Consider the following 16534-nt stretch of genomic DNA (forward strand, 5'->3'; position numbering starts at 1 on the left):
ACGATATCTAGTATACATGCCAGACACTGGACATATTTTACTGAGCTTATTCCACTCATTGGTCATTGATTTCCTGATCTACCTGACTTTCTTCTGTGGGTAGGGGTAGACCCAGCCTAGCCTGGGGCAGTTTTGGCAGGAGTGTTCTGCAGTGCCCTGGGTGTGTCTGCGTGTGAGGCACAGAGGTGCCACAGTTAATCCAAATAGAAGGATTGTTCCTCCATTTCCACCTTCACCCAGGAACCATGAGAAGACGTTAGCAAGGCTGGGTGGGGCACGAACTCGGTAGGGTGGGTTGGCAGGGCAATCGTTTGTCAGCTTCTCGTTGTCTCTGTCCGAGCGCTTGTGCTTGGGGACTAGCACATGGATCCAGTCTGTGCCCGGTGAGGACTGAGGACAGAGGCCCCTTCCTCACCCAGGCAAAGGATGGCACATCACCCGCTGTAGGCCAGCTGGAGACACACTGGAACTGATAGGGAGACAGCTGGCAGCCTGTGACTCAACTTTTCTGTCACTTGGCTGGGTGGCAGTCCTGCCCAAAGTGTCCAGAGCTGCCTTGCTGCCACTTGTGTCGAAGCCCAGCTCCATCTTCCTCCAACTCTACATGGGCCGGCATCCTTCCAGGACCTTTCTATGCTGAAGTGTCAGCTCTTCCTGTTGCTTACCATGAAAGCACCCTAATAGACGAGGTATGACAGAAAACATGATGGATTAATTATTTTTTAAAAAATGTATTACAGTAAAGGACACATTACCATGAACCTCCTCAGGAAATCCCTCCCCCCCACTACACACTTACCCTGTGTTTTGTACCACTCTCTGAAGCAGTCTGGAAGTCTTCCTTTGTGAGTGTCTTTAGTTGCAGCACTGTGGTAATCTCAGTGTCTTGAATTGATTTAAAACACTCATTTTCCATGGTCAGCTTGACTCTGGGGAAGGAACCGGAAGTTTCTCAGTGCCTGGTCCAGTGAATGAGGTAGGTAAGAGCGCGCTGCACAGGGTCTCCAAGCCAGTCTGGATGCTGGACGCAAGCAGCAGCAGCATTTGTTGTACTTTTGATCAGACCTTAGAAGGATACTCACGAAAGGACTTCCAGAGCTGCTTCAGGAAGTGGCAAGAACAACGGAATACAAGTGTTCCAAGCCTGGGGGAGCATTCTGAGTGGGATTAATGGCAATGTATGTTTTTCTGTAATTTTTTAAACTTATTTTTATTTTTATTTTTTGTTGGGACCGGGAATTTAACTCAGGCCCTTGTGCTTACCAGGCAAGCGCTTATTCTACTGAGCTATCTCCCCTCCCCACTTTTTTTTAACTTAAACACTCTGTATTTTTCTGTCACCCCTTATATGCAGACAATAGCCTGGTGCTACCACTCAGTGCCATTGTGACCAAGCATAAGTGACTTCTCTGGCCATCAGTGTCCTCATCTGTAAAACAGAGCTAATCTTATGTCCTGTTTCTGATGGCTGCCACAGTGTCAAATATAACATTTCTAAGAGGGCATTTAGCACCGTTTGGAAAGTAATAACATCCACCCAATAGTGGCTGCTGCTGCTGCTACTGTACTAATCAAATAAAGGTCTGCTCATTGTCATTAATACTCCTAGCAATGCCTGGCACACAGTAAGCATTTGGGGAATAATTTCTTTTTATTTTCCCTTTCTTGAAAACAAATTGAATCCCCTTTTTCTGAAGAGCAAAAAATCCTTGATCCCTACTCTACACATGCACTTGGCCATTGGAACTGTACCTTGACCGAAGGGTGAAAGTGAACTTATACAGAGAATAAATGTATGTCTCTTGGCACACCCGTGACTGACACTGGGGTGTTTTCCTGTGAGTGGCCCTACTTAGCTCAGCCCTATGGATGGGTTTGGGCAGCCCTGTGACCCATTTGACCACAAATGTGACTGATACCAACTGGTGTGGCTGAATTTGTGTGAGAATGTGGTTGCCTGGGTAGCATCCTGTCTAACAGCACTATGTGAGCTGAGGTGGTGACAGTTACATTAAGAAGTAGCAAAGCTAGCATGTCCTTTGTGCACCTGACACTTAGGTCAAACTGCAGGGGATGTGGTGTGTCTGGTGCTGAGCCCTGCACCAGTTGCTTTCTCCTTCCCCTGTAAACTAATGCCCCTCAGAACACACCCCCTTGTTTCAAACACACTTACCCCATCATCCTTGATGGTTTCTGAAGCAGTTCTGGAAGTGCTCTTTCCTGAGTCTCTTTAGTTGAACTGTTATGGCTGCCAAACTGTCCTGAATTGATCCAAAATATTCACCTTTCATTTTGACCTTGAAGAAGAACCGGAAGTCACACAGTGCCAGATCCAGTGAATAAGGTGGAAGAGGACAGTTACGAGCCTGCCTCTCTGTAGGGTAGCGCTTGGCAGTAGCTTTCACTTCATTTTTTTAATCACACCTTGTAAAGACACTCATGAAAGGGGACTTCCAGAACAGCTGCAGAAAGTGGTAAGGGCGATGGGAAACATGTTCAAAGTGAGGGGCAGGATTTTACAGAGGATTAGTGGCAATGTGTATTTTGCTATTTAAATTTTTTCTACTTCCTTTTATTATTAGTATATATTTATAATACATGATGAATGCATTCATCATGGGGAGTTGGTACAGGTAATAAAATTTTTAGAATTTCAACACACTATTGCTTGCTTGGCTCTTGCATGTGCATATGTATACATACGTTCCAGATATGTGTGTCCATAAAAGCACAAGTACGTATCTGGAGAAAGAGTGAGTAAGGAGAATTCACGTGTTATCCTCTTACCACACCAGCCATATGCTATGCCTTCTCCCTGGTACTGGTGATCAATAATGAATAAGGCCAAACCTCTGCTGTCATGGAGGGGAAGATGCTGAAGTAAAGCTGTTATTAAATATATAACACAAGGTCAAGCGGAGTTACACGCTATGAAGTGGATAAGGGGACTGAGAGTCAGGGTGGTGGCAGGGAGAGGCCAGCATCTAAGAAGGAAAGAGCAGAGGCTGGAATAAGCCGGGGAGCGAGCCAAGCAAAGGCCCTGGGTGGGACTCGGGCAGGAGCTGTCCTCTGAGCTATTCAGTGTCTTCTGGGAGTGCCTTGCTGAAAATACGGTCTTACCAGAGAGAGGCAGCATGTCAAACTGCTGATCATTCATTTAACACCACTGTAGAATTATTAAAAGGGCTCGGGATGTGTAGTGGGAAGTTCCGGTTGGAGCGGACCAACGCGAGTAGTAAGACAAGACAGCGCTCTGGACCCCAGCTACTTTGCCTGTAAAATTGGAAAAACCAATTCTCGCCCCAGATGCCTTAGAGTATGACCATGAGATGAGGAGGTGAAGTGATTTGTTCACTTGAAAGCTAGAAAAGCAATGTGTTTAACTTTAGTGAAAGTTCACCCACGTCCTAACGCAGCGAGCCTCCTTGCAGCCTCCCTGCAGCCTCTGTGGGGCAGGCGGGGCAGGAGCTGAGGAGCAGGAGCTGTGGCTGTGGCTGCATCCCAAGGCATGCGCAGCTTGCATCTGTAACCTCTGTTCTGCTGCCCTGGGCACCTCCTGTCCCTTTACTCGCTTCCTACACAGTCTCCTCCAGGCTCTACTCCGGCCCCGCCCACTCCAGCCTCACTATTCCTGTTGTGCGCTCACGTTACATGTTCGCTAAATGAATGAAGAAATGTGGCAGGGTGGCTTATTAAAGAAGGCTCATTTTCAGAATTTCAGAACGCAATCCTAATAAACGTATGAGTATAGGCCCGTATGTGCTGTGTCCTACACACCTACCCTAAGATTTGCAAAACTGTCCCGGTGTACCCTTTCTGCACAGCTTCTACTCTGAGAGTTTCTGTTCTGTCCTGTATCTTTTATTTATAAAGAAAATAAGAGTTGCAAGAGAATTGATTTTGCTACCCTAACTAATGTATCATGACCTGCAATTTAAAAACACGGTTACAGAATAATCTGGCAGAGAGAAACCTTGTTCTTTGCAATTGGGTGAGCTACTTGAAGGATCTGCGAGCTCAGCCCAGATTCTCAATGCTGATTCTGAGAGGCTGAGAAAATAAGAGGCAAGGGGACCTGGCAGCTAAGCATTATGGTGACTGGAAGGCTGGCCCATTTAATGTGTGTTTCGTTTATTGTGGCCTCAGTGAGGATGTCACAATCTAATGAAGGCTTAGAAGTTTAGGCAGTTGTTGTTTGGGACAGGTTTGAATTTAGTCACATATGTCATTGAAACTGTCCTGAGATCTGCAGGGGTCACCTTCAAAGAAATGCCAAAATCCTGGGTTGCAAGTGTACTGCAGGTGCAGGAGCCCTTAGAGTCTGGAGAGAGTGTGAGGACACTGACCATTAGGAGCCCTCCCCTGTCCTGTTGGCTTTTCTTGGGCTCCTACATGGCTGTCCACACCCTGGGGTGCAGGTCGAGAGCATCCTCACACCAGCACAGGTAGCTAACCAGATGGGAAAACAGGTTCAAGGTTGAGACAACAGGAAATGAAATTACGTTATCCAGGGGATAAGTTTTTTCTTTCTGAAATCTTGGCCATTTATCCCTTTGTGGCCAGTGACCAACTCAAAGAACAACCCAGGAGATGTTTGTTGGGTGAATCCTTGCATCCAGTCATAGCTTGCAGAGTTCTCTTATTACATTCAAACAATTTTGAGAAACTCTAGTTTTTCTCTGAGCCCCTTTCAGTTTTATCCTGTCTCATAAGTAGATAATTTGTTTTTTCCTGAAAGTCATTCCTCACAGAAGCACATGTGCGTTGTGATACTTCTTTTTGATTTTCCTTCGGGGTTTGCAACTGAGGAAGAGGAAGCAAGTCCATTAGTTTTAGAAAAAGTTGAGTGTGTAAATAAATCTCTTATTACTGATTTGCTGTAGGTACAGGAAAGTAGCAACATGGAAAATTTCTCTTGTTTGACTTCCGTGTATCAGCTAGATATAGTAACCAATGCCATGAATATTCTTATTTTGGGGAATATGTGTCAAGAATCAGGGTTCCTCAGGCTTGGCTTTATAAAGATCTGAGTTCAAACTCTGGTTCTCCCAATCCTTTGGCACATTATATAAGTGCTTTCTGTCTAGCCTTACCTCATTTATAAATATTGATTGTAATGACTAACATCATAGTGTTGTAAGTATTGAAGGAGGTCATATATGCAAAGCAGTTGATGTGAAACTTTGCCTTTTATGGGTAATAGTAATAAACTGTGATAACAATAACCCTCTCTTTTGTTAGAATAATATCACACAAGCATTAGCCAGGGACAAGTGTGATCTGTACCAGTCCTACCACTCACATTGTTCATATGAATGTATTTGTCAGCAGGGACCAACTTATGCATCAGTAACAAACAACCCTCAAATCTCAGCACTTTAGCATCATAGTCATTTATTTGTGGACTATCCAGCCTTCTCTGTGGATCCAAATAACTGTCTGGGGTGGTCATCTCTTCTCTTAGCTCTGTACTCAGTTACACTTCAGGATATGTTATGAATGGGGTTTTAGTCTAAGGTTTGTCCTGCTGATAAATAACTGACATGGGATACAAGTTTTGACAGTCTGTGCTATAGGCCACAGAACGAAGAAGAGAACAGAGTCCAGCATGGTTGCTAAAGATCACCCTTTTCTTGGTGCAACTCCAGCTTGATATTCTAGACCAGTGATGGTGACCCAAGGGCATGCATGCCACAACCAGCTGTTTATCATCAAAAGCTCCAGAAGGTTCTGCCTTTGTGTTCTTACCTTTTGATGGTACTTATAACTGTCCCACCCTCAGATAATGGAGCTCTGCTCTTCATGGTGGGGTCAATGGGGCTTAGAAGTCCCTGGACATGTTTTCTGCCAGGTCCCATAGACCCAGGAGCAAGGTTTTCTGTCACCCCCATCACCCGGCTTCCAAATCCTATCTCAGATGTGCCCTAGGAGGAAATCCTAGCAGAAAGATGGCCACAGGATCAGATTGTTAGTCAAGGCTGGAGAGTTCAACTTGGCACTTTGCCAGTAGGAAGTGGCCCTTGCCTGTCCCTCCACTAGACCAGATGTTCCATCTATGCTTCCCCACTGCGATGGACATCTCCTACAATTGCAATTTTTCTTCCCTAAAGTCAAAGTTAGGCTGTGTCTTCAGGTCCTCAAGTTTGAATCTGATAAATCAAGGAACAAAGGTGGTTGTCTGTGTGGCACCAATCCTGGCAGTACTGACAACCGAGGCTGCTGATTGCTGCAAAAGGACAGGAGGCACAAGGGCAGATCTGTTAAATTGTGTGTAAATGGTCTGTTTCCTGTGAAATCTCAATACATCCCCGAGGACATTACAGTCAGGTTCAGAGCCACTCACTTCTGATTTTTACTTGTTCAGGACTTTACTCCTGAGAAACCACTGCAGCAACAAAACCATTTCGCTTCCACGAAGACAATGTCAAAGTCTCAAAACCCAGGATGTTTTAAGGCAGGATTCCAACCTCATTACTGCCAGGAATAAAATTCATCCAAGGTGAAGCGTCCTCTCTTAGAACTCAAATCCGTCTCAGAATGGCTTTTCTTTCCCCTTTGTTTTTGAAGCTAAGCAATTACTTTTTTTTTTTTTTTAGAAAAAAAATTGTGCTAATGCACAAAACTCTTTTTTTCCCTTTCATTTATTTGAAATTGAATTTAAAAAGTCAGTTCTGACGAGCACTATATATGAGTAATGCTTTTTGTCCCTAAAAGCCCATTGACTCGAATGGTATGGGAGTGCTGATTCTTCGTCTGCTTTGTGGGAGCGCCCATAATGACAAAGTACTCGTGTCACAGTGTATAATGAAACTATAAATTGTTTTCATGAATGCTCTGAATTTGGTCTTTTACGGGGCAAATTCAAAAGGTATTTAGTGCCACATTTCACATATGTGAATAACACCAGCTGGTGCAGTATATCCAATAACGGTAGAGAGTCCTCGCTGGACTCGCCCTGGCCAGTGTGGTGGGTGCCTGTTACACCCGGCTATTTCAGGGTGTAGGCAATGGGCAAAAGAATTGAAAAAGAGCAGAAAGGATGAAGCAATCCCATCACTGGGAAGCAAGAGTCCCAGCATGCAGCACTGTTGTTTGGGGACAACTGTGGCTAGAACACTTGGCTCCTGGCCAGTGGGTGCTTGCCTCGGAGTTGCAGAAGAAGTCGTCCAGATCAGGCCCATGCTAGCAAGCAGATCTGCAAGTGGGAGAGCATGTCCTGGGTTGTGTGGGCTGGGACATTCTAGCTCTGTGAGTTATGCTTCAATTAAACTATTTAAATTACATTTTTGGAGTGTGTTTTATTATAGAAGCCATATGGGTTTATCCCTGAAAAATTAGAAAATACAGGAAAACAAAGCAAAATGTAAAAATGTAAAAACTTGGGATTTTAAACTGGGAGTGGTGACTCACTCCTGTAATCCCAGAACTCAGGAGGCTGAGGCAGGAAGACTGCAAGTTCAAGACCAGGTGGGGCTGCACAGTGAGTTCCAGGCTGGCTTGAAATACTAGTTACACCTTGTCTCAAACAACAACAAAAACAACAACAGCAGCAACAGCAGCAGAAAATTAAAAACAAAACCTTGGGCAACTAATTTAACATCAAGAGATCATTATTTGCAATAGTTTTACAAAGTTCTTATGAAAAATCTTTATGTATATCACTTTGTAAAATTTTGATAAAATTTTGCATAATCTGATCTGAATAATCAACAGTCTTTTAAAATAAATCTGGGGTTCAAGTATCTGTTCGCTTATGTAATTTTTACGAATATGCTGCTTTTTAAGTTATTGCCAATGAGACCGTGCTGTCTGCCCAGTCTGTGGAAGTTCCTGGATATTTGGGTTCTGTCCCGAGGGCCCGCATCAGGCACTGCAGTAGCCCTTATGCACCCTTACGCGCCTCACCGGAAGATGTCCTCGGGCATGGGATGCTCTAGCAATGAAAAGGGCGGCTGGGGCAGGGGCAGCGCGCTAAGCAGAGCCCCGCCGCCTCTCCTGAGTGGCGGCGCGTGTGTTTGCCCACAGTACCTGGTATGCAAGAGGAAGCTGGACAGCAAGAAGGAGGCGCTGCTCATCCTGTCCAAGGAGCTGGACACCTGCCAGCAGGAGCGGGACCAGTTCAAGCTCATGGCCAATCAACTGCGCGAACGCCACCAGTCCCTGAAGAAGAAGTACCGCGAACTGATAGTAAGTACAGCGATGTGGCGGGGCCTTGCCCACACGCACCCTTCGTGAAGGCCGGAGGAGGGGGATTCCTCAGCCCATTCCTTCAGAAACGGTTGCGTTCGTGTGGCACAAACATGGCAAAGTTAGGAAGCGAAGGTCCCTACCCCGTGCCCTCACAACCCAGCCCTGCCGCCGCTGGACCTGAGTGCGTGACTGTGCATCCGTGCGGCAGTTTCCTTACTGATGCATGACGTCGGCTTTTAGAAAATGAGTTTTAAAAAAGGACTGCTCATCTGCAATGTGCGCGAACACAGAGGCCCATGATATAGGGTATTTCCACCACTGCAGAGTGTTCGACTAGGCAGCACTGTGTGGCATTGTTTTAAAAGATGTTCTTTTGCTCATCACTGTATTAGGAAAGCTTTTTGGCCTCACAAATACAGACGATACATTCTGAGGCATCTGGTATCCCTAATTCTTATAACCTTTTCCTTGTGAGAGGCCTTTTGATTTTCCCTGTGTTTTCATACGCCAAGATATTTAAGGATTCAAATTACCTGAAGCAAAGGATATTAACAGCAAAGGTGCTCTTTTGCACCCCTGCCTGGTTCTGGGTGCATGCTCTTTTTCAAGTGCAAATGCTGTCGCCAGTTTTCACCATGGAGCCTGTGTTACTGAACTGCCCTGGAGTAGAAATAGACACGTTTTTTTGAGTTAATGTAGACTCATAGGTAGCATCTGTGCTTGGGTGTTTACCTAAGGAATTTGTATTCCTTTATGGCAGCAAAGAGAGATGTCAGCCTTAAAAGGTAAAAAGGCCAGCGGGACTGGAAGTTGTCCGTTAATTTTTTTTTTTTTTATTTTAAGCAAATTCTATCACTTGCCTCACTACTACACCCAAAGAGAAGATCAGTCACTGTTCCTTTGTTTCTATTTAAAAGAACTCAAGCTAAATAAAATATTAGGTCAGCTCATGATTTGCACAAAACTCATTTTGATAAACATAGGGTTTTTAAACTCACATAGTTTCAGAAAACATGTAAGGTTGGTCCTAAATCAAGCTGATTTGCTAGAAGGTTTTCTAGAAAATTCTAGTTCAGTTTATAGTTAATTTGTTTTAGAAGTGTAGCTGCACTTTGCTGTACTACTACTAGTTGCCCAGAGATGGGGCAGGTCTGAATTCAGGTTCCTGGTTTGTCTCAAATGCCAGAGTCTATGCAAATCAGATATTTTTAAAAAATAAAACGTAATTTTTGTTTTGTAGGATGGAGACCCATCACTTCCCCCAGAAAAGAGGAAACAGGTAAGACTCACTCCAGATCTTCGATAACTCTGGAGAACGCTTATTGCTGCTTCCTACAGCTGGAATCACTAAACAAATGGAGCAAATTTCTTTCTAGTTCCCAGAATCCTCTGTGTTTCTGGGAGGAGTGGGTGGCAGAGACTGTGAGGAAGGGTCCGGAACTGGGAACAGGAGCCCTGGAAAGCCTGCCAGGTACCAGAGGGCCCTTGGGTGGCTGGAGCCCCGTACTCACTGGGTGTTCCGGGGAAGCTGAGCGCACTGGCTTGGCGGGTGTGTGCTGCCCTGCCTTTAGATTCATGCACGACCCACTTGCGAAGCTCTTTCTGTCAACGCTCATAAGCCATTTGTTATTTCGCTAATAATACCAATAGTACTTACTGACTACTTTAATATATATATATATATATATATATATATATATATATGCATGCATCTATCTCTGGACTTCTGATCTGTTCTATGAAGCTTCCCATAGAGTTCTGTGGTTGAATCATGTTATTTTAATCCTGTGTGTGTGTGTGTGTGTGTGTTGTGGTATTGAGAATCAAAACCCAGGCCTAATATTGAGCTATATTCCTAGCCCTTTCCTTCTGTCCTCCTCCCTCCCTCTCTTTTGTTTCCTCCTCCCCTCCCTTCTTCTTCCCTCCCCTCCTCTTCTCTCTCTCCCTCCCACCCTCTCCCCATCCCTTTCTGTCTCCCTCCTTCCCTCCTTCCCAGGGTCTGGCTAAGTTGTGCAGGTGGCTTGGAACTAGAAATCCTCTTGCCTCAGCCCCCCTAGGAGCAGAGTGCCTGCAGCCCCAGTACACCTGGCCCTTTGCAGTACTTTTAATACCTGGTTGAATTAGTCTCTTTCCTTTTGCTCTTCTTTTTAGAAGTTTTTTGCTTGTTACTTTTTCCAGATAAAACTGAGAAACAGTTTACCAAGTCTTCCTCTGATCCTGCACACAAATCCTATTAGGATTTTGTTAAATTTGTTTCATTAGGTTGATAAAAGTGAGCATTTAAATGTCAGATGATGAACATGAGCATCTGAATCTGTTAAATTTGTTTTGACTTTTGATGCTCATGAACAGCGAATCTGTTCCTTGAAGGATGAATTGGGCCTCTCTCATATATATATATATATGAAAGTGTGCTCTTTTTCCAAAGGGGCCTTTGTAGGGCTTTCCATAGTTACACAGTTATTTTATATCTTGACATGCCCTGACTTACAGGTTTTTATATGCTGATGGGGAGCCCAGATGGAGCTTGTGCTAATGCTGGTTAATTCACAGGCCAAACTGAATGAGAACTGAGTTCAATTTCTCTGTGAGATCAGCATTGAGCCGAACCATTGAATCTGATTTGATTCACTACCAATTTGGTTAACAACCGTAATCATGGCAGGAATTAAGTTCATGAACCGAGTACCAATGTAGCAGCAAGGACAACAGGAGTTGTCTTTGTTCACAGCTGTAGTGCTCACCCAACATCCTGGGTTCCCGGATGATGTCCGTGGATATCTTGCACATTGGTAATGTGCTGCTCCACAGGTAATGCATGGGTTGGTTCCTTTGAGGCTTTTGGTGCTGGTGTGCAGTGTTCCTTACACACACGCACACACACACACACACACACACACACACAGAGGACTTGTATCTGTAAACACTGATTTGGTCCGATGATCACCCCTGCAGTTCTGGAAGGCTGCTTTCTTCCATATTTCTTCATGGTGCATGCGATTAGCTTATAATGTTCCACTTTTGATCTAAAGTCTAATTTTTCTATGGAGCTAATTGATGTTTTTTTCTAAACAAAATTACATGAAAATTTATCATTACTGTTTAAAAACTAAAATCCTTCCTCTTGAATTGCGGGGTGTTTTTGATGGTTATAAACAGTCATTTTTTGCTGCGATTTTAGAGTTTGTTAGTATTCATGAAGGAGTTTTACAGTTTTAAGTGAATTCACGTTCTGCGACTTTATAATAAAAAATTTACATCGACTGAGGAGAATCTGATGAATTCCACTAAGTCTGTCAGGCAGCATTCTTACAGTGCTGAAAGTATAAATGCAAGGGCCTCGACACTGGTGCTGTAGCTTCTAATGCAGCGTTTAGTTTCTGTCCCTTTAGGATTTAATACGGTGGAGGGAGCTGGGTCGGTGCGACTATCCTGCCTCAGTTGGAATTACTGACTTGCTGGATGATGTAGGATGCTTGGGGACACAGGTGACTGGAATGCAAAGCTGTATGAACAGTAAAGGGACCCGCTGTCTTGCATAGCCAGAGGTCTCGGCTAGTACAGGCTTAGGGGCTCTGTGGTCATTGGCTTCAGGAAGTTCTCATGTGCTTACACACTCCACTCTGTCACACTTAGCAAATAAAAACACAGGACAATCAGGTAAACTTGGACTTCAGAGCACCGGTGGATACTTCATTGCCATAAGAACATGACCTGTGCAATGTCGGGGGAATACATATGCTAAAATATTCTCCACTGTTCATCTGACTTCACATTCAACTGGGCATCCTGTGTTTTATCTGACAGTTCTACCCTTGTGCCAGCTATCGCGCCAGCTTCTTTTTGTGTTTACACCAGCCTCTGTCTATGGCTGACTCCTCTATAGTGGAGAGATCAAAACCCCAGCCCTCACTTAGGAGTTCTTTCCTCCAGCTGGTTGGCCAGAGTGGGACATATGTCCATTCCTAGTATAAGGACATTTAGAGGACAGTACTCATGCTGACTGCTCAGAATGGTCATCTTGGATGGAAGGGCTGTTAGGGGTCAGCAGTGACACCTCCTCAACTAACTATGTGGCCTTGAGCGATCTCTTCTGGGTGTCTAAGTGTCTGCTTTCTTGTCCACAAAATGGGAATAAACATGGTACCTTTGGCACAGAGAGGTCGTAAAGAATGGGTAAGGAGCGCTCTGGTTGTACTTGAAGCTCAAAGTAGCTTGGGGCATGGAGTGGATTTCTGGTTCCTAGGAGCACAGGGCTTGGTTAAGCTCCGCACAGAAGCATAACTATAGCCGGCCTCAGAGGCAGGCACAACCAGGGCTCACCTGCCCCCAGTCTCTGCTCTGCATTCTGCTCCTGCTCTGCTCATTAGCTCCTTTTAGGGATCCCACTTTGTCCTCAAATCACTGATGTGGTGGCCAACCCTCCTGGAGCCGTGCACCCTGCATAGCAGCCACTAGGAAAGGCTGGGGTGGCCGCCACAGCCACACTCAGGCCATGCCACCTCAGGGCCAGGAAGGCTTTGCTGGGCTTCCTCAGATACAGGTGGCTTCTGCTGTCACCTTGTGAAGGGATGCTGGGCAGACAGTGTCACAAACATCCATGTTAAACATTCTTGCTCAAGATGGGCCCAGAATGAGCAATACTACTGACCACAGCCAACTTCCTTTTCCTTTTTGTTTTTGATAATACTAGCAATTGAACCCAAGGCCTTTTCCGTGAGCTATAGCCTCAGCCATGTTTTTTTTTATTTTATTTTATTTTTTTTTCCATTTTAAGATATAGTCTAGAAGGGTCTTGCTAAGTTGTTAAATTGTCCAGGCTGGGCTCAAACTTACAATCAAGAGTGCTAGGATTGCAGGCACATGCCACCAGACCTGACTTCACAGCCAGTGCTACTAAGAGTTCAGGCTTCCCATGAGATTTGCAACAGATGGCCTCAGTGCTTCCCGTCCAGACTTGTGAGGCTGGCCCTGTATCCTCAGGCTCATCTATCCAGGGATTACAGGGCCTTGTGGTGGTTGAGAGAGGTGCCTACAGAAGGTTCTGCAGGAGGCTGCTTCTGCAGTCCCACTTGAGATCCTGTGGCCCTCTGGGAGCTCCTTCTGACAACTGCCAAGACTCAGTGAGCCCTTAGTGCACTCTATGTGTGTTCAGTGATGTTTTTTCATTGCTGGGGATTGAATCCAGGGCCTCACACATCTTAGACAAGCTATCACTCAGCTAAATCCCCAGCCTTTTAAAAATTAATTTATTAATTGAATTTTTTTTTTTTTTTTGAGATAAGATTTTGCTACATTTTCTGGGCTGGCCTTGAGCTTTTCAATCCTCCTTCCTCAGCCTCCCAAGTAGCTGGGGCTATGGATATGTGCTACCATGCCTGCCCAGGGCTCATTTAGACAAGAGGGCCACAGGGGTGAAATGAGTTCGACCCAAAGCCCTGAACTAGTGGAGTGGTGCTGTAGTAAGGGGGACTACCCCTAGGGCTCTAAGACTGTTTCATTTATACCTCTTATCTTGGCATCAAATTTTTATTAGTGCGCCTTTCACTTGCCAAGGCGTCTCGGTTCAGGTGATCAATAATGCAGTCATCGTATTTCTAGTAGGGGTGCCATAAATAGACAGTCAACAATATCATTAAAATCTATAGGATGTAAAATGGTTTTCAGTGCAAATGCAGGCCAAGGTTAGGGAGGAAATTCTGGCTAAGTCATGGGAAAATGTCTTGATGCAGACTTGGGAAACACAGTTCTAGAATTAGACAGAAAGAAGACTGAGCCCTTTAGAGCATTCTGAAGTTGTATTTGCTGCTACTTGTTAGTTGAGGTGTGTGACTGGTTTCTGGTAGGCCGTGTAAAGCTGCCCTGTTCATTAGCCCAGCGTGGGAAGGAAATGTGGCACTGATCCTTTATGGGCTGGTTACCACGTAGCTTTCTATCCAGCAGCTTTGGGGTGCATTTGGGGGGTGTGGGAGAAAGGAGTGGGGGCACAGGCATTTCCCAAACAGCCTCATCAGCTAGAAGGCAGTGGCAGCATACACCCTCCCTTGCCTCCCCTAGGGAATCTGCCGTGTTAATCCCAGGGGCGACTCAGCTGATGAGGTGTTTACCCCTCCCACGGCAGAGCAAGCACATGTTGTGTAAGGAGAAGGCAGGGGACCAGGAGCTTCTGCCAGGTTAGCAGCTGTGACTCCGAGGCACGCGGCCTGGATGCCACTGAACATCTCTCACTGCCCATTGTCCTTACAACTCTGCTTCTTAGCTGGGAAGGTGAATGTCTGCGACCTCCTCTCTTTGGTCATTTGACCTCCTCCTCCTTCTTTGTTTGATTCTCCACTTGGAAGGAGAGATTGCTATGGCCACTTCCGGTTGCAGCATCTCTGTCTCTGTCACATTTTTCTGATGGGTGGGTCTTACATTCTTGGGAATCAGAGATGACTGTGAGAAATGGTGGAGGCCGTGGTCCACGTGCTTGTGCACAGCAAGTGGGCATACCCTCTGTGGAGCCACAGAGCCTCCGCAGCTGCCTGTGGATCCTTGGCATTTCGAGGACTGCCTGGAAGAGCTCGAAGGGTGCTGATACTAAACAGCTCCACATCCTGAGTCTTGGTAGTGCTTGGTGCTTTTTGGAGACCACGTATATGTGCATGCACGAAGCCTGTAACCTCCCTGCTCACTTCGGAGGTCACAGAAGCAGGTTTGTCTTTCGTAAAATTGCCAGGCAGTAAATAAGAACAGCTTTGATTCTGGAGTCAGTTGCATGGATCCAAACTTAAACCTTTGACTGCTGGCTGGGTGATCTTGGGCAGCCTCTGTAACCTCTCTGGACTTCAATTTCCTTCTCATCAAACTTCACATACAACAATGAGATGTATTCGCAGTATCCTGAGGAATTGGTATGTTAATGTTTATACCACTCATTGCCTGACAAGTGGAGAGTGTTTGATGGATTTTGTATAATTTAAATTTTTCCTGTGGCTTACTCAAGGCCACCAAGCAGCTGAAATAAATTAGGGCTGGACTCTAGATCCATGGCTTGTTGTTGGTGTTCTAAGTCCGGTTTTTGGTTCAGTCTTTGATTCTTTGACTGCTTGAGCAAAGAGGAGCTATGGCCAACAATTAACCCAGTTTGGAAGTCCAGAGATTAAATGCCTCACTCTGAGCCTTCTCTTTAGGAATGGTAAAGAATCGGAAGCTGAGCTGGGGACTTCCTATAGCCAGTCCTCTTTCCTGTGGTTATAAAAAAAAATTCATGCTTTCAAAAAATCACCCCCTTTCAGAACAGACTGGAACTTTTCTGTTTGTAGTTTGAGAGACATCGTCACCGAGGCTTTCTTTTGGAGCTTGGAATCCTTTTTAAAACAATTCAATTTCCAGTGGCAAATCATCCGTTAAAGAAGCTGTGAAGAAATCGTGACAACGGTGATGGCGCTAATAGCTTCTCATGGGACACAGAAATGGGAACGACTGCTTGCTCCTCCAGGCAGAACCGTACACAGTGCGCTGTTTCACACTGCAGCGAGAGATTGCCGAAAAATCTCACATGACCCTTTAAATATTTTTCTTTTGCTAAACAAGCAATTCCTCCAAAGGAGACAAAGGGGAATTTAAATTATTTTGGGTTAATCTTCTCATGAGATGGGGTTCTTTTAGGTCACAGACACACATCTCCGCCCCACACGCTCCTCCTTGAACAAACAGTCATACACATTTTAAAGTCTTTGTCTTTTCCTGTTTTGATTTCCAGCACTCATACCACGGGAGATGACTCTCCAAGTCCAGGAGGGAGTCGTTGCTTTTTTGCCTCTAAAAAGCGACTTCTTATTTATACGGTGACAAGCACAAGATGACAACTCTGGAGAAAACCGAGTGTCGAGTAGCCTGTGTGGGATGGAAGGGAGCCTTTATTGCAGTAGAAAAGCTTCCTGGTCAAGCTTATTTGAGTCCCCTGTGGTTGCAAAATCAGAGTGACTTTGTACACACGTCCTGGTTTGATGCTCAGAACCTAAAACTCCCTTCAAAGGCCTGAAATGCTTTGAGATGTTTCTTTTCATAACACTTTGAAGGGCATGACTTAACTGTTCTCCTGCGGAAACCAGGAAAAGCTCCAAGGGCCAGCTGCTGTGGATGTTCCCTCCCACACTCTAAGCTTGGCAACTTCATCCTGAGCTCTAAGGCACCCTGGCTGCAGGCCCTTTGAACCTTTGCAACAATTTTGCAAAGAAATGGGGAGTGTCTCCTGGTTTGCAGATGAGTAGATTTAGGCTTGAGGAGTCTAAAGCACTTGGGAGTTAATATTTAAGGGTCCCCTAAGAGGCAGAAGCAAAAGCAGAAGGGCCGGGATTAA

General features: G+C 45.2%; 1 protein-coding gene across 1 annotated transcript in view; it reads left to right on the forward strand.

Annotated features, from left to right (window-relative positions):
- The window catches only part of Ccdc149 (coiled-coil domain containing 149), a 96630-nt gene that overhangs the window by 24617 nt on the left and 55479 nt on the right, over positions 1-16534 (forward strand). Inside the window, exons 2-3 of the mRNA XM_012516441.2 lie at positions 8026-8187; positions 9431-9469. Coding sequence (XP_012371895.1) covers positions 8026-8187; positions 9431-9469 — 201 coding nt within the window. The remainder of the gene's footprint in view (positions 1-8025; positions 8188-9430; positions 9470-16534) is intronic.

The sequence above is a fragment of the Octodon degus genome, unplaced genomic scaffold, assembly GCF_000260255.1.
Source record: "Octodon degus isolate 3935 unplaced genomic scaffold, OctDeg1.0 scaffold00006, whole genome shotgun sequence".
Classification (NCBI taxonomy): domain Eukaryota; kingdom Metazoa; phylum Chordata; class Mammalia; order Rodentia; family Octodontidae; genus Octodon; species Octodon degus.